Source organism: Akebia trifoliata, chromosome 10, assembly GCF_017979445.1.
Source record: "Akebia trifoliata isolate Shusen 1 chromosome 10, ASM1797944v1, whole genome shotgun sequence".
Classification (NCBI taxonomy): domain Eukaryota; kingdom Viridiplantae; phylum Streptophyta; class Magnoliopsida; order Ranunculales; family Lardizabalaceae; genus Akebia; species Akebia trifoliata.
In genome coordinates this window covers 31436157-31461201 of record NC_141384.1, presented here as the reverse complement: position 1 = coordinate 31461201, position 25045 = coordinate 31436157, and the positions used below count along the sequence as shown (strand labels likewise).

Genomic DNA, 25045 nt, shown 5'->3' with positions numbered 1-25045 from the left:
GTCCTCCAATTTCGGGATTCTATGGTTAGAAATTTACATCCATTGGTACAAACTAAGATAACCCACACAACTTTGCTTCCATCTTCAACCAGTGTTTTATAAACCGGACCGGGTCCAGTCCGGACGGATTATTCGATAGTGTCTTACCCTCTTTGTTTATAAATTGAATTCTATACTTCAATTAGTAATCCTACGATCTTTACAAAAAAAAATTATATGGTAACCGTGGGTTCACGAAGACCCGCTAAATCTATGGAATTAAGTCTTATATATGTTGAGAAATCGATCCAAACTTATAAAGAAGAAAATGCCAACACGCATAAAACAAATAGATTTTTAAGTGGCTCCCTCAAGATTAAGATGCATCCACAAATCAATAATAATCATTTTTGTATCTGGCATTGAATATCCTTAAGTACTTCTAAAGAGCCCTACAATCTGTCATGTTGTCCGTGGCACGCCCAAGAAAACAAAGAATGAGACAAACATCAATTATCTTTGATCATCTCTTACAATGCATCCACCGTTGAAGGATCCGTCTCACCAATTTTATCAACCAATGACATTTATTTTTTCTTATCAAAGCTACAGTAAACTTTTTTCCTATAGGAGTCCTAGTAGATTAACCCAAGAAATTAAACTAACTTCTCAAATTAATGCAAAGAATGTGAAAGCTTGGGAGGTGTTCCAATTCTTTTACCCATCTTGAAATTTTAACTTTAGTAGAGGGTAACTCAGCTTTGAAAAAGGAAAAGAATCCTATATTTAATCTTCCTTTATAAAATATATAAGTAAAATGAACATGCATTTCAAATGAATCATATGTTCAAATTACCTAAATACATTCATATGTTTTCCTTTTATTTTTATACTTTATATCTTACAATTTCTTAGATTATTAAGCTTGTTACATGCATATTTATTTATCTTGATTTTATTTTAGCTTTGTGTGTAGCATTTGCATTTTTAATTTTCTTTTCTTCGGAATATTTATTTTATTTAACTCTTAAGTATACTTTTATATTTAAAATTTATTTTTGTTTGACATAATTTGTATATTTTAATTTTCTTTTATATTAAAAATAGTAAAAATTGAAGAGTTTGAAGATGATTGGTTTTAAGAAGAAATTTTTTGAATTTTTTATTATAGGTCAAAGAAGAATGTATTAGTCTAAAACAAAAGACTGGGGTCAAGGAACATTTGTAGTTTTCCTCTTTCTAAGACTAAGACTCGTAATCAAATCATTTTAATTTTCTAATAACCGATCAAAACAAACATAAAAATGTAATAAATTCTTATCAGGCGGTTGAGTATATTTAGGTCACAATACTGTCGGCCATGCAAAATAGTACCAGGTGGCATGTCTGCGTGCGTTGGGGGCATGTTTAAAACGTACACTTAATTGTTAGAAACTTCGGTTAAGGGGAACGAATCTCTCGCTAAGTCCTCACAGAGGCAAGACTTTGGGTTTGGCTTACTTCACTTAGTCAAACGTGACACTTACCGCTAAAAATAGGGGGATGCATGTTTTCCTATATATGATACGTTGAACCATCAACATCTTCCATACAGACAGAAGATCCCAGTCATAATTACTATTAGAAAGAGAGGGACATTGCATAGGTGAATGAACTTGGAAGAGTAGACAACTCTGATTTTGAATTTACTCCCACTTTTTTATTTTTTTTTATTCATGGAGTTTCTTTTTCGTGTTTTCCGCTCTTTTCAGTTATGAGATGAGACACTTGTCCTAACTAAAACATGCATTGGGGCTTAGAGAGGAATCTATTGCATGGTTGCTTTTGAAAGAAGGGCCTTTTTTTTTTCTTCCTTTCTGTGCAGATTTATCTTCTGTATTTATTCATGTTGAGCAGCTGAGAATTTTGCTAACTTGGTCTTCTACTTCGTCTCATTGTTCTTGAGTTGGAGGAATCAATGTATCTTGAAGGTTTGCTTCTCTCATTCTTTTCTTTTTAGTTTTGATTTAGTTTGAGTTACTGATGGTTAGTCAAACTATTTCTTTAGAATTCTTTTGTTTTTATAAGTGAGTTCGTGATTTGTATTGTGTTGGTGATGAGGGACTTTTAATTCTATCTTCATTAATCTGAGAAACCCTAATGTAGAATTGATATTCCCATGTCCCTGGGTCTCAACTTCAGTCTTCCATATGATACTAATGTAAAATAACTGAAATGCTCTCTCCCCTTCAACCTTTTTCAAGAATCTTGATTTTTCTCCAAAAACCCATCCTTCAACCATCTAAGCTGAAGAACAAGATTGGCTTTTGGGGGAGGTTGAAGACAAGCTTGAATAGGTTTTTGTATAATAAAAAAAAAAATTGTCTTTGAATGTGTTTTTGGAAAAGAAAATCAAAGGTTTTGTCAAGAAGTTGAAAATGATGGTACTTTGACCATTTTTTGCATTACTTTCTTATGCAAGACTAAAGTCAAGGGTTATGTCATGATTTTGAACTTTTAAACCGCATGGAGGCATCTCTAATTTTCATGATCAAATCAAGAGGGTACTCTTTACGAAAATGCTAGTCTCACCGACAACCGTCGGTTGTGATGGTATGATTCCCAAGAAAAATGTCTTTCTCTAGGAAAAGAGATTTTTCCAAGGGTGTTTTGGAAACTGTATTTTTCTAGCCTGACCGAGTGAAATCTTATTAAGAGTGCTTTGCCACATGCCACCAAAAACGTCTTGATTTAAAGGTAAAACTCGTAACTAAAAAAAACAAACAGCTTGATTCAGGGTTTTCAAAAGTGTAATGATTTTCTAATTCCCCCACCCCATAATCGTAGACCATTTCCTAGGGATACATAAATCATAAATCTTTTGCTTGTGTATCCCTAGGCAAATGATCTACGATTTTGTGATGGGGGTGGGTGTCATATTATCCCACTCTTTTGGAAAAAACACAACCACCAAACTCCCAAATATAAAAGAAAAATGTTGAACTAACTTACTTCTCACTTGCTCAACACTGTGTTAACGAGGCAGTGTGTAGAGAACCATAGATTTTTAACCACGTCTAAGTGTGTTGAGTGCAGTGTCGAAGGAAGTCACTTTAACTTGTAAAACAACTCAATTTAAGGAACAATGACGAACTACCTTCGTTGGACACCGTGTTCAACACTGCATTGACGTGACAGTGCATAGAGAACCATTTATTTTTTTTAACATGTATCTCGAAGAAATAAATCTATGATTATTTGTACAGTATCACATCAATGCAATTTCCAATCAAGAACTAATGGTTTGCCTTCATTGGACATTGTGTTCAACACTGCGCTGACATGGAAGTGCACAGAGAACTGTTGATTATTTAACTTGCATTTCGAGGAAATAAATCTATGGTTATCTATGCACTATCATGTCGGTGTTGATTTGAATGTAGTGTCCAATGAAGGGAGTTTATAATGACTCTTTAAGAAAAATGATGGACCACCTTCGTTGGCCATTGTTTTTCACACTTCGCTGCATGATAGTGCGAAGAGAACCGTTGATTTTTTAACTTGTATCTTAGAAGAAATAAATCTATGGTTTTCTGTGGACTACAACTTCAATGCAAGGCCCAACAAAGGTAGTTTAATTACCACAACTTTTTAGGAAAAATGATGGATTGCCTTCGTTGGACCCTATGTTCACCACTGCACTGATGCGGCAGTGCATAGATAACTGTTAATTTTTTAACTTGCATCGCGAGGAAATAAATCTATGGTTATCTATGCACTGCTATGTCAGTGCAGTGTTGAACAGTGTCCAATGAATTGTATCACCGCTCTTCATTTTAGTTATTTTAAAACAATAATAAAAAGTGAACTAGTTTCATTCCTGTGACATCATAATACATGGTTTTGGATGCCACGTGAATGCAATTTAACAATTACATACAATTGAGCTAAATGAGTTGCTCTTATTCTAGGGTTTGCAAATGGAGAAGGAGAAGGAAGTGATGAAAAAACTCTATTCAATCAAAAAGAAATCTACAAACCTCACACGAAACGAGTTCACAACAACACTGGTTCACCTAGAAAGAAATCTAAACTTCTAAATCTCCCCCATAATGAAAATACGAACACCCCCCAAGATCTCATCAATAACCTACCTGACAACTGCATCGTCAAGATCTTCAGTTTTCTTCCATCCACTAGAGACCGATGCTCTTGTGCCGCTGTGTCAAAGAAGTGGCTCATCTTACAAACATACATGCAAAGTTCCGAATTCAACTACATTGAAATGCATAGCAGTCCCTTTGGCATGCGAGAGTCAAAAAATATTGAAATTTCAAGATGCTTAGAAGGAATGAAAGCAAATGATACAAGCCTAGCTGAAGTCACCGGCGGAATCTTCCCTGAAGGAGAATTAAGTGAGCTTAGTATTAGAGGAAGCTTCCCCAACAAAGGAATCACTGATTTTGGTCTTAGCATCACTGCCCAAGCCTCTCCAAGCTTGAAGTCTCTCGCACTCTGGGATTGTACTAGGATCACTGGTAAGGGAATTGAATTGATTGCAAAAGGTTGCAGTTCATTGGAGAAGCTTGATTTAATTAACTTGCCATTGCTCGACGACAGTGGCCTCATCACCATTGCTAAACATTGCCCTAATTTATCAAACTTAACTCTAGAATCATGCCCTCTTATTGGAGATTCATCATTCGTTTCTTTCACAAGATACTCTGTAAAACTTGAGAGGGTCTCTCTGGTGAAGTGTCCACTTGTGGGGGACATGGGAATTATTTCAATTATTTCGGGTTTACCCAAGTTGGAGAAGCTTAAGCTTGTCTCAATGAGTATAGGTGATTGTGTTCTTCACGCTATCGATTGTCATGGAAGAAATCTGAGTTACTTGTATCTGGAAGACGTTTTCGTCGTTATTCAATTAGGGTTTTCCTTATTACAAGTCCACAAGAAGCTGAAGCTACTTTCTTTGAAATCTTGCTCTGGTTTAAACAATATGAGCTTCAAGGGAATCGGAGAAGGGTTCATTGGATTGAAGCAGGTATCCATCCAAAACTGCAAGACGCTCACTGATAGGGATCTAAACGTGCTAACCAAATCAACTACTTTGCTCGAGAGTCTCAAACTAGAGGAATGTAGTAATGTTACATGGAATGGGTTGATCGAAGTTTTCATGAATTGCGGAGATAATTTAAAGGCGTTATCACTGGTGAGATGTCAAAATATAACAGACGACCCACCCTCTTGCAGACCAAGTACACCAATCATAAAATTTCCTTGTTTGCATTCTTTGACACTGAAGAAATGCTATGGAATTGGAGACTCTTTCTTGTCATGGATTGCCCATGCTTGTGCACAGGTTAAGCACCTCAGCCTTATAGGACAGAAATCTATCACAGATAGAGGTATTATAACACTTGAAGAAACAATCAGGACCGAGCCGACGAGCTTGATTAGTGTGGATTTAAGTGGGTGCACTCGAATTACAGATCTGGGTATATTTTCCATAACTAGCTCATTTGGAAAAAGGCTTCGAAAATTGATGTTAGATGGATGTGAGAAGGTAAGTGATCAAAGCTTGAAGATGATCGCAGAGCTTTGCCCGTGTTTGCTAGACTTGGATCTCTCCAAATGTGGGATTCGTGACCAGGGTGTGTTTACCTTGGCAACATGTCGGAGGCAACATTTAGAGGTGCTCTCTCTAGCTGGTTGTATGGAGATCACAGATCGTAGCTTGCAATATCTTGAGATGATGGGTGGAAGTTTGATTGGGTTGAATGTCAAGCATACTTATGGATTAACAAAGGAGGCCATCGATTCAGTGAGAGCAACTCTTTGGTGGTGTGATGTTTTGTATTAGTTTCCTTGCTTTTTGCAACTTCGTTTGCATGTTTTATTATCACATAGGCTTCCCCTTCATGAGGTTAAAAATTAATGCACTTTGGACTCTAATATAGGAACCTTATTGTTTTTTCTTCCCTCATAACGTATGAGACATGTAAATTCTTCCATAGTAACTGTTGCCAAGAGGCAGCAGACTTGGGCCTAATAACTTATAACTTCATGGGCTCTCGCAGTCTGTTTAGACTTGGACCTAGACAAACTTAAAGGCCAGTTTGGAGCTCGTAATGGCCTTAATTAATGAAGACTTTTAATTACTGAAGACATTTGGTTGAGAGCTCTCTCATTCAAGGTAGAGTGACATTCACTAATAATCTTTGGAATGTTTGTTATAACCAACATTTGGATATTGGTTAAAAGTCCTCAACATTTTTGTGGACTTTTCTAGCATCAACCTACGTACCATTGAGGCTCAACTTGACCATTAAGATTTGAGGAAAAAATAGATTTTCTAGAGATCAATTCCAATCTTTTAGGGATTAATACAATTTTTTTTTCCTAGGAATACACCTCTCTTGGGAATACCTAACATCCCAACGGTTATGTTGATGGAGCACCTGAGAACTGAATTATGATCCTAGAATGCGGAATTAAAAGTAAATGAGAATCGAAAATGAAAAAAGCCAAGAAAACTAACCTCCGGCCATTGATGCACAAACACTCCCTTTCACTGTTTCACTCTCTCTTTGGCACTTCCAAGCTCCATTCACCGTATTTAGATGGTGTATATATACTAATAGGAATCAGATCAGTGAACTTGGGGACCAAAAATGGAGCTATTTATGACTGAGGCTCTCCATCAAAGCTACAGTACACGTTGCTGTCGTGCCACATTCCGAGGTGGTCGTTGGTGACATTCCTCAGCCTTAGGAAACATGGAGACGAGTTATCAAGTCGTGGGCCACATTCTAGTCACTCCCGAGAGTATAGGAGATTGACCAAGTCGACGGTTGCTCAAGGCACGTGCACGTGCATGGCCAATATTGACAGCACCCACAGGGTAGCATCCATACACAATGAGCTTATCGCAGCATGTTCAGGTTGATTGCAGATTTACAAGCTCTCAATTGTATAAATTACAAAGCAAAGATAGATCAGAAATAATAGATTGGATTTGTGTAAGTTTCCAGGGCATGTGTGTATGTGTGTGTTTGTGGTTTTAACCAAGACACTCCACTGGAAGTTTGTTAAGGCTATCAATGAAGCTTTGGCAACACCACATCCATGATTTCCCTCAAAAGGGGGTAATAGAAATATGAATAATGATGAATGAACGCGCTCAAAAGGGGGTAATAGAAATATGAATAATGATGAATGAACGCGTTCTTGGTATGTGGCTGACGTGGCAAGGGCACAGAACCCCATCATAAATCTTTTTCCTGTGTATCCTGGTGAAAACGATTGATGGTTCTGTGCCCTTGCCACATCAGCCACGTACCCAAGACCGTGTGCATATAAATGACAGTATGAATAAAAAGATGTCATCCATGACAAAACTTGGGCGAAGCTTTGACTCAAATCTTCCATATCTAAACTTCATTATATAGTTGTGATCTCAAAATTCTTCTTTAACTTTCCTACCAAATGCTCAGTAAACAGTATGAAAGGAATGAACGACAAACAGTGAAAAAGTGCTATAAGAAGATCAATTAATGTACGAAATAAACAATCCTGCTCACTCGGCTAACTTGGCTAGGCCTGTCCGAAATATTCAGCGTTTGGGCCTTGATCTTGAGTCCATAAAGATAGGATCGGGCTCAAAAATTTATTACCCGTTAAATCTCGGCCATGTTAGGCCTATCAATATATTTATGGCGTAATACTATTGGCCTTTAAAAGTTATTGGGCATAGATTCATTTTAGTAGTTTATTGAATTATAAAATTCTATGAAAGGTTTTGCTAGTATAAAATTCTATGAAAAATTTAGGGGGATCTTCTTTGAAGATTTTATCTTCAATTGGGATGGGATTCGATGTATTTCTAGTGAGTAGCGTCATATCTGTAAGGTTTTGCTAGGTTGGTCACCTCGACTGGCCTAGTGTTGTTTTTAATGAAATGCTATTTATCAAAAAAAAAAAAAAAATTCTATGAAAAATAGGATTTATTTCAAAATAGCCCTTAAGTTTTGCACAGTAACTTAACAGTCCATTTAGTGAATTTTTTATTTCTTAATGGTCCCTCATTATTGTCGAGGTCATCATTTTTATTGTCGAGCTCATTACTTATTATTTATTCTCTAGCTCACCACTTGATCGACTTACATCTAAAAACGAAGTAAAAGAATTCTAGTCTTTTACATACATCAACAAAATGCTTGAAAAATCCCTTGAAAATAGTTTATCCTTCCTTCTCAAGTCCTTTATGTTGGAAAAGAGTCTCTGAAACTCAATTAGTATGTCGAAAGTCCTTCTCTTTTTTTTTCGGATGAAAAGGATGAGTTCAAATGGTTAGGGCACATTCGGCATTTCAATTGTTAGAAATGTGGGGAGTGAGGTTGAGGGACTGATTAGAAAGAAAATTTTTCCTAAATGAACTATCAAGAGAAGCCTTAAAACTTAGGGATTAATTAGAAAGAAATCCCTCTACCAAGTACTTTGAAGAAATTTTCCCAAAATTCTAACAACTTTTCAAAATTGGAACTGTTTCGCATACAACCATGGAAGAGGGTTAAAATCTACGTCCCACAATTCAGATATTACCACATAGAGCTTCGTTAAATGTATACAAAAAAAGATTCTTTGATATTCATGTGAAGGATCGGATTCAATAAGGTTTTATCCATATCCTAATTAAAAAGGGACTAATCAAACGGGAAGATTTAAACACCACTTCCACACCTCAAATCTTAACACAACTTGGAAAGAGATCTATATGAAAAGATTTGAGGTGAGGAAGTGGGGTTTAAACTATACAATGGACTGCCCTAGCTTTCTACCTTAATTTGTAAGATCAAAGATGAAAACATAAAGCTGATGACCACTTAAATAAGTTGATAATGTTTTAGGAGAGTTGATCCCATTACCTAGGTTAAAGTCACATCGAACCCACTTTCACCTTTGTTAACTACAAATCCCTTACTTTCCCACCACAAAAATAAAAAATCAAACTTTGTTTTGTAAGACAAATAACAAACCCAATTAATCCCTAACTACAATCTTTTTATCTATGCTTCAACAACTCAAATCAACTAACAAAAACTGAGTTGACCATGACCAATTGAATTTTCAACGGCCTATCATTTCAGTCATGATATTAATTCTTTTTTTTTTTTTCGTCAGTATGAAATTTAACTTCACCTATGGTATTTTCTAACCCTCAAATTACCAGTTCCAAACATGAATTAAAGAGAGAGTTTCTATTAGGTTGGTCACCAGTGAAAAATTCTATCACTCTAAAACATGAATTATTATTTGTTGACAACAAATTTCACAATCTACCTCTAAATACGTAAAAGAAAATCGTAAATAATTTTATTAATTTTGATAAAATGAAAGATATAAATCTCAGTATGATCCTCTAATTAACAATCAAGTACAATAAAAATGATGTGTGTAATTTTTCTTATCTCCAAACTTAACACTTAATCGACTAAAAAAAGATCTTTGGATTTGTGTACGATTGCTTGGACTGCTTAATCTTCCGTAGTGGCTTTTTTTTATTTTACTTCGTTGTTGATTATCCTCGAGCTCTGTCAAAAAGAATAGAACTCATCTTACATGTCAGCATCAAAGCTACAAATAGTCAAATAAAGTTCATTAATATAGAAATATTAGGTTTCGAACAAAAAAAATCAAATGGATAAGTGAGTTACCTGTACAATGCAACTCGTTAAGCGTGATAAACCCACTTACCTCTCAGCTCGAAATTTCATGTACTAATAAGGCCACAACCCCCAATAAAACTCTTGTCTCTTCTCAATCGTCATCTACACGTTATATCTCTTAGACACGTCAGCTACCTTTACAATGCAACTTGTTTACTTGTTGAGAGACCCAATTTTTTGTCTCACCTTAAAACTGTAAAAATCTCCAATAAGAACACAGATAAAGAATGGGTAGCATCTGAACTACAACTTCATATGATGTATGTGACCCTTTAAAGGACAGATAAAAAAAATTACTTAACTTTATCTTTCGAAGAAAATCATAAAATGTTCAGGAGAAACTTGTAGATGAAGAAATTTAGGGTTTCAGACTTGGTATAAAATGGTGCTAGTGGGCTGCGTCTGAAAAAAAAAAAAAACTTGTTCATGTATCTATAACTCTTGAAGGAAATATTCTTTCACCTTTTTTCAAGCAATAAAAACATTTTCAAGAGACACTTCTAAACAGCTAAAAGTATCTCGAAATGATATCTAAAGATAGATCACAATTCTATGTAAAAGGCATATCTTGAAAAGATAATAGAAAGATAGATCTTTGCTTAAAGAAACAAATCAGAATATGGATTCTCTACTGCAAAGTTATTATTCGAACTTAACTTCTTCTTTAAATTCTCAATGCAACTCTCTCCCTGTTCAGCCATGCAAGAATATAAACACCCCTAATATTCTTTCGAATCAACAAGTGGTCATAATTAGATATAAATGTATAATAAGGACGAAAATTGCAGAGCTCTACAACAACACCCACTACATCTAGTAGCAAGTGTAGAATAAAATAAGTAGAGAGGTTGAAGATTTACTAACCAATGGAAGGAAAAAAAGAAATCAGGAAAAAAAACCATTGATAAGTTCAATTGTCGATCAATCTTGGATCAATAATCAAAAGACATCTAAAATTTTACATGGAAAAAAAATAAAAATCAGGTTGGCAGTAGAAGAATAATTCGGAACCAGAGCTTGAAGAAGAATTGCATGGGTATCTTACTTTAGAGATCTCCACCATTAAACCCTAAAAAAGAAAGACAGAGAGAGAAAACATGAGAATTAAGCACGGATCTGAACATATCTCATCAGATCCTTGAAATTATCATGAAAATCGATAAACCCAATTATATAATACACACGAGTGTTAAAGCCTGACAGGAAGCTCACACACACCCCACGTTGAACGACAAAAATTAAAAAATAAAAATCAAAGAGCAATGATGAAAACATTTCTCCGTTCTCGTCAGAAAAGGAAGAACAAAAATACAGTCAAAATCCTTCATCATTACCACAATCTGCTCATACCTACCAACCATTATTTCTAAAAAACAAAAAATCCATATAGAAAATGCAAACAAAGTTCAGAACTTTTTTCTTTTCTTTTGTGAGAATTAAAAATAAAAATTAAAGAAAGCCCACCTTCAGATCTGCTCCCATGATCTAAGTAGGAAATAAGGGGAAGCTGTAATTGGGAGGAATGAAGCCTGGTCCGACAACACAAACTACAGATCAAGTGACCTAGATAGATAGATCAATGGCTGAAGAACTATAAAATTTGTGTCCTCGAGCCAGACAACATACCCCTCAACGGGGAAGCTTCCTCATCACAAAGTCCACTGCTTTTCCAACCCCCAAGAGTCTCGCCTTCGTTTAAAGAGAATGATTTGGTATTATAAGAAAGCAAAGCCCTACCCTTGAAGGAAGGAAGAGAGAGAGAAATAAAAAGCTACGAGAGCAAAAACGATGTTAAAAAGACAAAAGTGTGCAGTAGACCTTACCCTACAGCTGTTCCAGAAATGACCACAGCTCTCTCTCTCTCTCTCTTCTCACTTTCATCATCGAAATATAGACTACGATATTAAAATCCTAACATCGACCCTTGATTTAAATTGTGATCTCAACAAAAAAGTAGCACTAACAAAGCCTTAACTAAAACATTCGAGATTTGTTGAATGAATCTTTTTTTTTTTTTCAATCCAATTTGTTAAGAGCTAAGTCTTATGTTATTGAAAATATGTTGTAGATGCTTTGATTATTATGTCACTTTGAACTTGAATATTTGTCTTACCAGTTTTTAAAGAATTTTAAAGGATGCAAAGAAATAAGATATATCAAGATGCATCAAATCATTTCTATGAAGAAAATTTGTAATGTGAAAAATGTTTAAATTTGACAGTCTTGGACTATCAAATTTCATAAAATTCGACGGATCAAGAGGTTAAATTGATATTGAATTTTTCATTATCAAAAGAAAATTTCAACAAGTCAACATTATGAAATTAATGAAGGATGGGAGAAATTTGATAATTCTAAATCATCAATTTTGGAACATCAAGAATTTCAACGGTCCTAAACCAGTAAAATTAAATTTCTAAAATTCGTGGGCCTTATAGCCTACCAATTTTTTCTGTCAAATTTTTTAGTTTTCACGTAATAATTATAATAGATTTGATGAGTTCAAATTAGATTATGATCCCATTTGATTAGGATAAGATTTAGTTTTTATTAGAATCGTGCTAGAGTAACATTGACATGTACAGCGATTCTTACATTTTAATATGGTGGTGCACACATAACCATAGATACTTCTCGCTCATGATATACATTTTAATGTTACCTCAACAATATCTTTTTTATTATCCAAATGGGATCATAATCTAATTTGATCTTATCAAATTTATCATAATCTTCTTCGTAGAAATAATTTGATGCATCTTGGTATTCTTTTTTTCATTGCATTCTATCAAATACTTTAAATACTGATTAGAAAAATATTCAAGTTCAAAGTGACAAAATAATCATAAAATACACTCAAATTGGTAATTTAAAAAATCAAAAACATTGGACACCCACTCAACAACCAAGGTGAAAAAGTATCAAATGGGTACATTGGAAATTTTTTTAATCGGGGGTGTGTAAGGATCAAGGAGTCTGAACCACAATCGAATCACTGATCCTAAAAGTCAAGCGATACAATTTGGTATGTTATTTGTTCATCTCGTCACTCCACCCACACTGCACATTTGGGTGAAGATAATGTGTGGTACTTTGTCTGCGATGAATAGCCCTCGTTTGACACATCTTTTACACTGTCGTGGATTTCGAGACGAAGACCCCACACGTAGGTCAGAGTCTATTTAACGCCTCATTCACTCTTATCGCTCTCATTGGCCATTTATTGGGCTTTGATTTATGAGTCCAGATCGTATGCTACCAGAAGGAGGACTGAAACTTTCCTCACACATCTCCACTACACATCACGTAAGTCATAATCCAAGTAATTAGTGTTTAAATTTGTTTTTTTTTTTTTTAAACAACCTTGAATTACAATTTACGTGGCGTGTATTGGGTTGTGAGAGGACTTCAATCCTCAGCCTTGAGTGCATACGATCTGCATACTTGATTTATTTATTAAGCGTTTTAAATTTATGGTCCCACACTCACGTACAAATTACTTTTTTCACTAAATCCCTACAAATCATTTGCATCTGCCAATGATTTGTAATAAAAAATTTATTTTTACTTGATACGCATAGGTTGGAGTTAAATACTCTTGTAAATGATTTGTTCTACTTTTTTGTTTTGCAAATAATTTGTTGAAATTTCTTTAAATTTTGGTTATATATTTATCATTGACAATCTTTTTTCTTTTATTAGATTAACGTGCTAATCGACATAAAAGCCCATAAGATTTGTCAAAGTTCATTAAATAATTTCAGTTGTCCGCTCTAAAAAAAGAAGACAATGAAACTTTTCAATAATTATCATTGGTTATGGTCTTTCGATAGAGAACTATTAAGAATTTGGCATGAATGGTACGGGGGTTTAGTAGACAATTAGACCGTTCCAAATTCTAGAAAGTAAAGGAAAATCCCAATTGACTATACATTTTAATTTAAAAGATATTAATTTATATTTAATGGATATTCTACTAATCCAAACTTGAAGGACAATATTATGGTCATAAATTTCTATTCAATTGTGATGATATATAACAATTTATATACACAACGCTACATCCCACTCTCTTTATCCCCCCATATAAAGAGTGGTTGGAATTTAATCTTCTTATGAATCTTGAGGAAATTTTTTCACTTTATTGTTATTTTTTTTTATTTCATTTTGAAAAATACTTTTTCAACTTTTTTATATTTCTTATTTTATCATATTTTCTAAGAATATCCCTCTAACTTTCTTGTCTTTTCTCTAATACTCATTTTTAATAATACACTAATAATTTTATTATCTTTCATTTTTTACCCATCAACCTTAAAAAGGATGTTCATGCCATAGGCACTAACAAATTTTTGTAATATAATATGATATATAATAGTCACTTGAATAAAATATATCTCGATATTCTAAAAACATTAAAACAATTGATTATGAAAGAATCTCCCAATATGAAAATCATATTGCCTTTCTCAAAATCATGTTCTTCTAGTAGTCCAATTCTATTTGACACCAAATAGACATACTTACATTCATCCAATGGCACCATGAAATCAATCTAACTTACAATAATATACAAATTACATTTCAACCTAAAATTTTAAGAATGACGAAATGAATCATGCTCGACCATCCAAAGTCGAAATCTTGTGATTCATTTTATAGTGATACTTATTGTAAGAGTCATTTTGGAGTGACCTCAAGATTGTACCTCATAGATTCTTTTAGACTTGTATCTCAATAAAAAGCATATATGATTTTATCACACTTTCACGTTAGAATGTGCGATATCGATTGAATCTTAAGGTCAATTTAGAATTATTTTAATTTATAACAATGTTGTTTGTTTGTTTTATTAGTCATTTAAAAAAAATAATAAAACAAATATAATTGAAGAATTTGATAGTCGGTGCCCGTGAGATATGCTGTCACACTGCAACAACATCAGGCCCAAACCTTCTGTCTACTCGAACGCCACGTGGTCCAGTCAGAAACACCTTTACAGAGTTCTCGATACTTGTGACAAAGAGTAGAAAGTTCAACGCAATTTGTCGAAATTTTTAAATAAATAAGCTGTGTCGCAGTCATCTCATCCCAAGGAAATCTAACGATCTTGATCGTAGGAAAGAAAGTCGTTCTAAGGTTGACAAGGTCAAACGAAGACTTTCTCACCAATTCTATATCGTCTATGTAAAATATAACGAAAGTCGCTCCGATGTTAACAAGGTCAAAACAAAGGGAGATTTTTTATTTAATCAATTATTATTCAAACTCTTGGATATTTGAGATACTCCTATCCTTTTAACCCTATCACCCTTTGACGTCACCCTTTTCATGGAATACTAGGCAAATGACTTAAATGCCCCCGTCTTCAACCATCTAGATCCTACTCAAACCCTTATTATTCTTTTTCAAAATCAATCATTTTCAAGCTCTTTAATATTATTTATAAGTGATATTTATGAAAAAATGATAAACTTTTGACGAATTTACAATTCTAACTCACTATTCATTTTAATTACCAAAATGTGAATGATAACGAATTCAAAGGTTTTAAAAGAATTACTTCGCATGTTTAAAGTGACTAATTGGAAATAGTCACTTTCAACCTGTGAATTCGTTATCATTCATATTTTGGTAATTAAAATGGACCGTGAGCCAAAATTGTAAATTCTTCAAATTTAGTTCATGAAATGGTAAGTCACCATATTTATAAATTCTTTTAACAACTTCAACCTGATTTTCAATCTCATCCTAATATCAAGCCGAAAACCCTTGATTTTGCTTCTCAAATTGCATTGTATTCTATTTCTCCAAAAAACTTAAAATGTTCTAGTGGTTTGAACTTAAAAATTAAAAACAAGGGTCGTCTCGCAAAAAAGAGCTATATCATTAGTTCGAAAAGATGGGGATATCTTAAATATTCACAAAAACACGGAGCACATATCTAAATCATATAAATAACTAACCTTAAGGCTTTGTTTCGATTGAGAGAAATGGAGAGAAAAGAAAATAAATGAGTTTCTCTACATTTCTCCTATTTCGATTGTTAAGTGGGGGAGAGAAGAAAAAATAATTGGAGAGAAAAAGAGAGAAATGGAGAGAAACCCTTTTAAAACATTTTATAATGCCAACTCTGCCCCCTAGATCTCTTTTAAGATATTTTAAAATTTCAAAGTTGTCCAAAATTCTCTCTTGTCAATCTAAGCATGGTGGAGAGAAATTGAGTTTCTCTTCTCTCCATTTCTCTCAATCGAAACACAGCCTAAAGAAAAGGTATTGTAGTAGTTGAAAATGGCAAAAACTACAGAGAAAGAAAAAGGAAGCTTACGTAGGTCAACATTTTTTAACTAACAAACATCATGCTTTGTCTTTCATTTTCAATCACATTATTATTACCAAGGAAATGAACGTTTGATGCAGGTATTGCTCAATTAGTGATTCAATTGGGCTCGTCGATGCACTGATCCAGCCCATAGCTGCTTTGGAGCCCACGAAGGTATGGTTGGGTTAAAACTTTTTCAGCCCTTTTAATCCGAGACAAACTACGGCCTAACAGAGCTGCCCCGCTTGTCCATGCCTATGTATATAATAGATATATTATTTCGTAAGAAAATAAATAAATAAAATAATAAGTTTACTCTCATTCCTAACTATTTTCAAGATGATAGAATCTACATCCATAAAAATTTCAATAAATAGCTCTAAACTATTTCAAAGGCTGAATTTATGTTTTTATAAAGTTCGAAAATGAATCCAAAACCAATCTAAACCTACAAAAGTGAAATTTGGGCTTAGTCAACTTAGGCCTAATCGGGTCAAGTTCTGCACTAAGATACAGCCCACCCCTTCATCAGGGAATGTTTGGGGTTATCCAAGCCCACCCGAATCCACCCATTAAGAGTCCCATGCTTAAGCAATTGCAATTAATAATTTTTTATTTTTAATGAGATATTGGCTTTTATAATAAAAGAAAAATAAGAAATTATTAAAAAGTAGATAGGAAAGTAGGTAAAGTAATTGCATATATATTTACATTAGAAAATAAAACTTTTAAGAACATGGGGATTTGTTTTTGGTTATATAAATTATAATCTTACATTTAAATGAAGGGAGATGCTAACATCCAAGACTTCATGACAATCTCCAAAACTATAGATTCTAGAAAATTATCCAAAAAAATTATTTGATATTTTGTATTTTAATCAAAAAATATGGCTGATTAAAAGTAGTCATGTAACTATCACTATGAAGTGAAAATGTAGAATCAGTGAGAATGGCTTGAAAGTCATTGGGGCACCGCATGAAAACTGTTAATTGAACAGGCCAAGGCCCACGAGGTTTAGAAATCGAATTTCGACCCCCTAGGACCGTTGAAAATTTGTATGTTCCCCAGATCGAACGACTTAGAGCCATTGAATTTCTCCCATCCTCAATTAATTACAAACATTCCAGCCCGTCAAAATAAAAAAAGAAAGATTCAACAATGAAAAATTTTCGATGCCTTGGTCCATTGAATTTTACGAAATCTGTGGCCTTGGGCCGTCGAACAAGGGCTTTTTCATGTTGTGAGGTTGGTGTTAATGGGGTGACATTGTAGTTTGTAAAACTAGGCCATGTATATGGATTTGTTTGATTTGGGTCCTTTCATTTCTCTCTTCCCCGTATTTTCGAAATAAAAAATTGCACAACAATTGAAACAATAAAAGACAACCTTCCAATGAAATTAGATAAATGTGGAGTGACTTTTTAATGAATTTTAGATATCTTGATGTTGCCAAAAATTACATCCAAACTAGATGACGATGATAATTGGTATAGTCCTTGTCAAAGATTCTTTGATGCTTAAATGTTTTGACTTAAGTTGCAAGAATGATTGAGTCCTTCTAACCATCACGTTTTTCTTATATGTAGGATTCATTACCTAAAATCCCACTAGACAGTGCAGTTTCCTTCTGTTATTTTCCTCCTATGATCTCAAGGATCCTCGATTATCCAATTATTGAATCCTCGACAACCATACACTTTTGAACCATCATCCTATTCAACCTATAATGGATTCTTTCTATCCCTTTCTATTATGGGAGCCTCTTGCAGGAGGATGTGAATCATCAACCCCAGCTTATCGATAAATAAAGAAAACGAAGTTTGTAGTTAACTCAAGTGCAAAGCTATGTCGACTCTTCACAAGTAAACAAAATTGAAGCAAACGAGAAATTATTGTGAGAGAATACAAGCAAATTAAAGCATCTTTACCTTTCAAAAAAATAAAATTAAAGCATCTTTTAGACCCTTATAATTATAAAATGGGCCTTGACCTAAATTGTACAGCGGGAAGGGCAAGGATCTTATCAATGGGCTAAAGGCTCAATATCTCTTTTAAGCATTTGGGAAGAACATCAAACGTAATCTTGAGATAGGGAGGAAAAGTCACATATTTCCTGAGAATCAGTATGGATTTTCTAGGGATTGATTTCTTTAGGGGCTCTTTAGGAATCAATTGAGCCCGAAAACAATGCTGCCCTCTCTCAAAACATTCCTTCATTATCTAATTCGCAAAAACAGCTGTGTGTGTGTGTGTGAGAGAGAGAGAGATTGGATTTATTGTCTTAAGGAATGGTGGAGTTGCAACTTGGCCTAGTTGAAGCATATTGAAAACAAAGTAGAAGATTGCCCGTCGTCTTCTTGATGATAAATCTTGAATCTACTAGGTAAAATATGATATTCTTATCGAAAGAGTTAATTTTAATTGACAATCTAATTGCTGATTGAAATATGGTCTTCACAATGCATTTAATATTAGACCGTAACGATATGTTTGGATTGAGAGAAAAGAAAAGAAAAAAAGTGAGTTTCTTTCAATTTCTCTTGTTTGGATTGTTAAGTGATGAGAGAAAAGAAAAATCATGAGGAGAGATGGAGAGAAAAATGGGTCAATTTTTTCTCTCCAAACTGGAGTGTATTGGAGATAAGAGAAGTGTTCCTAACTAATAACAGCACTAAAAATTACATCTTTATACTTTTTTGTTTTTCCAAACTTAAGTTTTTCTACTGTTATACTTAGCCAAACAGGATGGAAAGAACTTGAATTTCTTCTCTCTTTGTTTTCTTTTCTTTAACTGAATTTCTTTTCTCTTCATAATTATATTATATATTCTGTTTAAATATTTGAAATATGCATTAAAAAAAATATTTTGTATGCAAAATCAATTTGTATCCTATCATTATGGGATCAGTCCCACATCAATCAGATCCTAACCCCGACCCGAACCGATCCATTGGAAGCCTAGGCACCACCTAAGTATTGATAATTATTAAATTATTAGCAACTTTTGCTTCATACTTTCACTTTTTTAGCATCATTCACGTGGAAGTTACTTACCCACTTGCCTAACACAAATGGAATTTACTTTCAGCCAAATAAGTTATAATTAATTAATTCTTTCTGGATTGAACACTTCTCTTTTCTAATTGACTTCTCAGTCAACAAGGAGACATTTCCACTTGATTAGAAGAAAATAATCAACTTGATTTATATTGATATATATATTGTGGGAAGGTAAACCTGAGTGGAAGACCCACTAAATATTATAGAATAATATCTCAAATTAGAATATAGTTATCAATCACTATCACTGAATCTTCATCGAAACAACAATAAGGTTCAAGTAAAAACCAGAAAAGAAAAAAAAAATGACTAGAGAAGGTAAAATCATCCAAATAGAAGGAAATAATTTAAAGGTTATAATTCAAAAGGAAAAAAAGGAAAAGAAAATAATACATTCAAGCAAAAAAGAGTTGAAGTAATAACATTCGATAATTTTTAAATTTAACATCTGTTGGAAGATTTGTAAACTGAACATTGATACGATAAACCACTCATTTTAAGGTCATTATGGATATTTTTAAAGTGGGGTTGAATTATCTATTGGTTGTTTCTGAAAATGTAGCATATATATATAAGCATCAATTATTGTAATTAGTCAATGTTAAGATATGGCTTCTGTGTAGAGTAGAATGTTAGAATCTTTACCGACTACAAAATCCATTCAACACTAATTTTTTTCTTCTTTCTTTTTTTTGCAACGGTGGTATCATCATTGGCAGCATATACATATGGGCGGCGTTCGGAAGCCCTAAAAGAGCCAAACATTGTGTCAAACATTTTTTCAATGTATGGGTTAAAAATTTCGGAATGGACTGATTTTTTTGTGAGGATGGTCTCTATGATGAGGAGATAATCCTCACCAAAAATCAGCACATTCTGAAACTTTTAACCTCATCAAAAGTGATTTACAAAAATTGGACAATCCACGATTCTTCAACTTGTAAATTAAGGTTAGAAATTTTGGAATGAACTAGTTTTTGGTGAGGATGATCTCTTCATCATAGAGATCATCCTCACAAAAAATCAGCCCATTCCAAAGTTTCCAACCCATGTTTTAAAAAATATTTGACACAATGTTTGGCTCTCTTTAGGGCCTCCCAACGCTCTCCTATCTATCTATATATATATTATTAAACTCGCTTCCACTTTTCTCTTTATTTTGTTTGCATCAGCTAGGTTCATTGTTCTTGATGGATTAAGACCAAAATTACTAGAATGAGTGATCTAACGATTTTGATCGATCACCATAATTTCACATAGTGGGATACCAGTTCATTCTTATATAAATAAGAATAGAAGACCTAGAGGTCCTCTTTTATCTGGATTCCTCTTCATCAAGGTTTTCTAATAAAACTCTTATGAAGATTCTGTATTTAATTCCAACATATTAGTTGGATTTCTCAAAATATTGTCATTCTTTAATTAGAATCCAATTACAATTAAAATATTTAAAAACCTGTAGGCCGTGTGGACCACACAAAAACAGTCTTTCCACTATTTCTCACAAATCAAGATGATCAAGATTATTGCAAAACTGCAACATGTACCATGCATGTACCATGATAAGTAAGACAAATAAAAAAGTCGACATTTTTTAATGGGTGATGCCCTGAATCTTCCTCATTTCAGACTTGTAAGATAAGGGCTTGCCCTTCGTTGTCCTTTTTTCATCAATATACTTCTTTGTTACTTAACAAAAAAATAAATAAAAAGTTGACATTTTTTAGGGAATTTTACCAAAACTTTTTCCACTAATAGTTAATTAACTTTTATGCTATTTCTATTCATGATATTTTTTCACATTATTCCACTTCAAATGGCCACTCTATTCCAAAATATAGTATATAATTGCTGGTGATCAAATTGAGATTGTAACAGTTGGTATTCGAACTGATCCACGAAAAAAAAGTTGCATTCAAGTTTCATGATTAATTAAAATGCTCGAGCATGATAATAACATTAAAAACATTTTTATCAATAATTTTCTTTTAATTTCAAGACACCGATGGAGACAATGGACCAAGTGTTTCATTGGGTATAATCTTTTCCTCGAAGGTCCGTACCCAAACCGATTTTAATATTAAAACTTTTCCATCCATATATGTTTCTTATCATGAGCTTTTCTTTCACCCAATAAATAAAAAAAGTTAATCAAGTTGCAACATGATCTAGAGTGAGGCCCAGTAATATAAATCTTGGAAAGCTTCCAAATCAAGATCTGATTCGATCTACTTCCCTTACAATCATTCACCATGACTTTGATTCCTAGTGTCCCTACTGTACATGATGGGGTACTGGTGTAATTGCATGCATGCATGAGTACCTCAACCAAAAAACTAAAACCATAAACAAAACAAATGTCTCTAAGGCCATTCTTTTTAGGTAATTTCCTGGTACTCCTATGGGTTTTGGCAAACTGATGACGTACCCCTTATCCATAGTCTTCCAAGGGAAACTACCACAAAAATGACCAAATGACCATGGACTTCACTTTGGTCATGCAAAGGCATTTTAAAAGGTAAGTGATCAACCGCTAGTGCTTCTTTAAGGTTTGCCACCCCCTTTTGATTTTATAGTAATTTAGTACTTTTTAAAAATAAATCTTTTGACAAAGTAAGCTCTCCCCCGTCTCTTTGGGGTTAAGATTAGTTTTTGTAATGGCATGTCATGCTCCCATGAAAATTTTTCGATGTACAATAGAATAAGTCAAGAGTTCATTCAATTTCAAACACACATCTTGAAGAAGCAAATCATTCTCGACAGTTTTATCGACGAATGAATCAATCAAAATAATAGTTCAATTGGACTTGACGTTCTAAAGGATTTGAAATTTTAATTTTTCATAAATATATAATTTAATTCGTCCTCCATTTCTTTGATGCATGAATGACAAATTTTTATATAATCACAGTAAATTAAGTATGTTAAGATTTGACAATGATATACGTGACGTGCCATACATACATATTGAGTAAGTTTGAGGAAATTTATAAATTAAATTGGAAAAAGACATAAATCTTTTAACCCAATCTGGAGAGGAATTTCATTTCCCACCAATCTATCTTGTCCCCTATGATGTCCCTTTCTTCTCAGGACCTCCTGTCACGCTTCGTGAGTTGCATCTAGCTGTCAACAAGAACCGATGTGAGATGGATAGCCAACTTGGAAGTACAGAAACAACCCTAAGACAACTTCTTCTCAAAGGATGACGGGTCTAAAAGACAACTTCTTCTCATTAAAAAAAGAAAAAAATAAAAAGAAGTCAAGAATCTTTTGACCTCTCCACTCTACCCAGCCCAGTCAGAAAATTAATTTCTTATCTAAATTATTTGACGGGCTCAAAAGATACGTGTTGAAAGATCTAATATTAACACCTGTATGTAGATAACACTAACAAATATGAAATATTAAGTAATAAAGTGAAGTTTCTTACAACTTCTAGTGTAAGATGACTCAAAGAGTGAGGCCGCAAATATATTTGTTTTGAAAAAGTTGATGGTTCAGATCAATGTGAGTTTTATGAAACAGTAATATGATCTAAATATGATAGATGGGAGTAGGTGAAGAGATTGTCTTTCTATAGGGTATTACTTATTTTGATGGAATTTATTGTTATATTTCACAATTGTTCAATTAAGTTAGAAGTTTGTTGAAGAATAGCTCATAACTTTATTAGGTCTGGTTCAAGTGTGTTTGTTTTTTTGACTGGTTCAAGATAGTTTGGGTTGGATTTGTAACACTTGTAAGTGATCCACTTATGTGGTACTTCTAAAAATAGGTTTGTTTTTATTTTGTTGTCTATGTCTAAGTCTTTTCTAGTGGAGAGAGGGTAGAAAAGAGAGTAAACAAGAGAGGAGATTCCTTGTATCGATTTGCCCTTTTTTTATAGTGATGTTGAGCTTTAACGTTTATTACCTCTATAGATGTAGTCTTCGAATAAATCACGTAAATTTCTTGTCTTGTGGATTATGATTTTACTTTTTTCTTTATATGATTTTAATTTTTCTTTACATTTGTTGTTTTTACTTGGATTTATCCTTCAATACCATTATCAATCAACATCTTGAAAGTGTGTGATAAAACATGGTTAGTGAAATATCTAAGAGACGTATAATAAAATTACTAAGTCTGCTTCACAAAGGTGTTCACATATACAATGAGGTCCATATTTTGAAGATTATTATTATGTTATGTTTCTTAAATTCCAAAACTTTTAATTAGCAAAAAGAAAAATTCTCAAATTTGTATTTGTAGGAATATGCCATTGAATCTCCATAGTTCACTATCCTCATTTACTTAATCCTTTGATCGTTAACTTAAAAATAAATAAATAATAGATTTTGTATTTCTTTGTGTGATTGCATCTTGTGTTTCTTTTTTCGATTCGTTTTCTTATTATGATTGCAACTGTTTTCTTAACACTTGATTTATTAAGGGGTCACTTTTATCATTAATATTTAAATGACAAGTTGCATTGGAATAGATCTTACCTTTGGGTTGTCGAGGAATGGATAAGATATTTGCCTATGAAATTTATGATTTGTGATAAAATGATCAAATCAAAATTCAAATAAATTTGATAGTTTCTTTCTTGCTATGGAAATACAAGAAAATAATTAGATAAAACTAAGATACACACACTAATGAGGAAACTTCATTCAACAATGAATTTTTTTGAAAAATAATACTTAAAACGAAGAAAAGCTACAAAATATTTCAACATTGCATGTAATAGTTTGTTTAATCTTTTTATACAAAAACAAAACTAAAGGAAAAAAAATCAAATATGTAAATAACAATTATAAATACATTTTTTATAGTTACAACCACAAACACATTTTCACAATAGGAGGAGAGGCAAATTTTTTTGGTACTCCTCCAAAACCCTAATTTTTTATTTTTTATGATATCCTAAAATATAAAAAAACCCAAAACTATTGGTGAGGAAAACACAAAATTTGTGTGGTTCGAGTAAGTCTACATCCATAGATGAGAAAATATCAATAATTGAAACCTTCAATGTCTAAAGCAAATCTTTATCTGTTTTGAACTTTTCTATCTATAGCATGTTCAATTTATGACATATTAGACTTGGACACACTTCTAAAAATGTTTTGAGTAAGTATATAATTATGGAGGCATCAAACTCTTGCAATCTCTTAAATTGAATAATTCAATGTCAATCAACTCTTATTGTCAAATAAGAAAAAAGTCACATTGATTTTGGTGGCCATCACCTACCATGTCATTGTTTAGTTCCAAATGTTAGTTTTCATCAGTGAACTGAATATCATGTATGGTTTTACCTAATGAAATTACAATTTGATTTCTCTTCTATGTTCTATTAGTTTAAAAAGTTGAGTGACAAATCAATTTAATTATGTAATGAATTATGCCAACTTAAAATATGTGGAGTTATACCTTTAAATAATCATTAAAAAAAATGGTTGTGTCATTAGGCATAATTATCATTTATATTTGAAATTTATTTATTTATTTATTTATTTATTTTGATGATGGGATTTGTACGAATTTACATTTGACTAGAGGAATTAGAAAAGTCAAAGCATATGGGTCCCTCTTTTGAGCACGTGCAACATCCGTACATTATAGACATTAAGTGATCCTGAATAAATACTACTCATACTGGATATCGAAAATTTATTACCCTCACATCTCAATCATCTTATTAAAACTAGTGTGGTGACTAAATAAAACATGTCACAAGTTTTCATGGGAGCATGTCACATGGTCTAAAATTATAATAAAAAGTGGGGATCATTGGATTCAATGTACCTATGAGGTTTAAATTATGAGATACGATCTAAATTAAGATTAGATTGTTGTAACGAAAAAGGAAAGTTAAAACCTAATAGAATAGAAAAGAAAAGAAAATTAAAATTGCTTGAACTATGATGGAAATAAGAATAAGATGTGTCACCATCAATGTTGTTGTAGTTGCAGAGATTTA

The 25045-nt window shown here is 33.1% G+C and overlaps 1 protein-coding gene and 1 long non-coding RNA gene across 2 annotated transcripts; one reads left to right on the top strand and one right to left on the bottom strand.

Annotated features, from left to right (window-relative positions):
• The first annotated feature begins 1707 nt into the window (after positions 1-1707).
• On the top strand, positions 1708-6965 carry LOC147393903 (EIN3-binding F-box protein 1-like). Its single transcript, XM_086456984.1, has 2 exons — positions 1708-1949; positions 3930-6965. The coding sequence occupies exons 1-2, from the start codon at positions 1937-1939 to the stop codon at positions 5822-5824; spliced, it is 1908 nt and encodes a 635-aa protein (XP_086313110.1). The 5' UTR covers positions 1708-1936; the 3' UTR covers positions 5825-6965.
• A 2351-nt stretch (positions 6966-9316) lies between these two features.
• On the bottom strand, positions 9317-11506 carry LOC147393902 (uncharacterized). Its single transcript, XR_015181931.1, has 2 exons — positions 11154-11506; positions 9317-10758 (listed from the first exon to the last, which is right to left on the bottom strand). It is a non-coding gene; the product is annotated as an uncharacterized LOC147393902 (long non-coding RNA).
• Positions 11507-25045: the final 13539 nt, after the last annotated feature.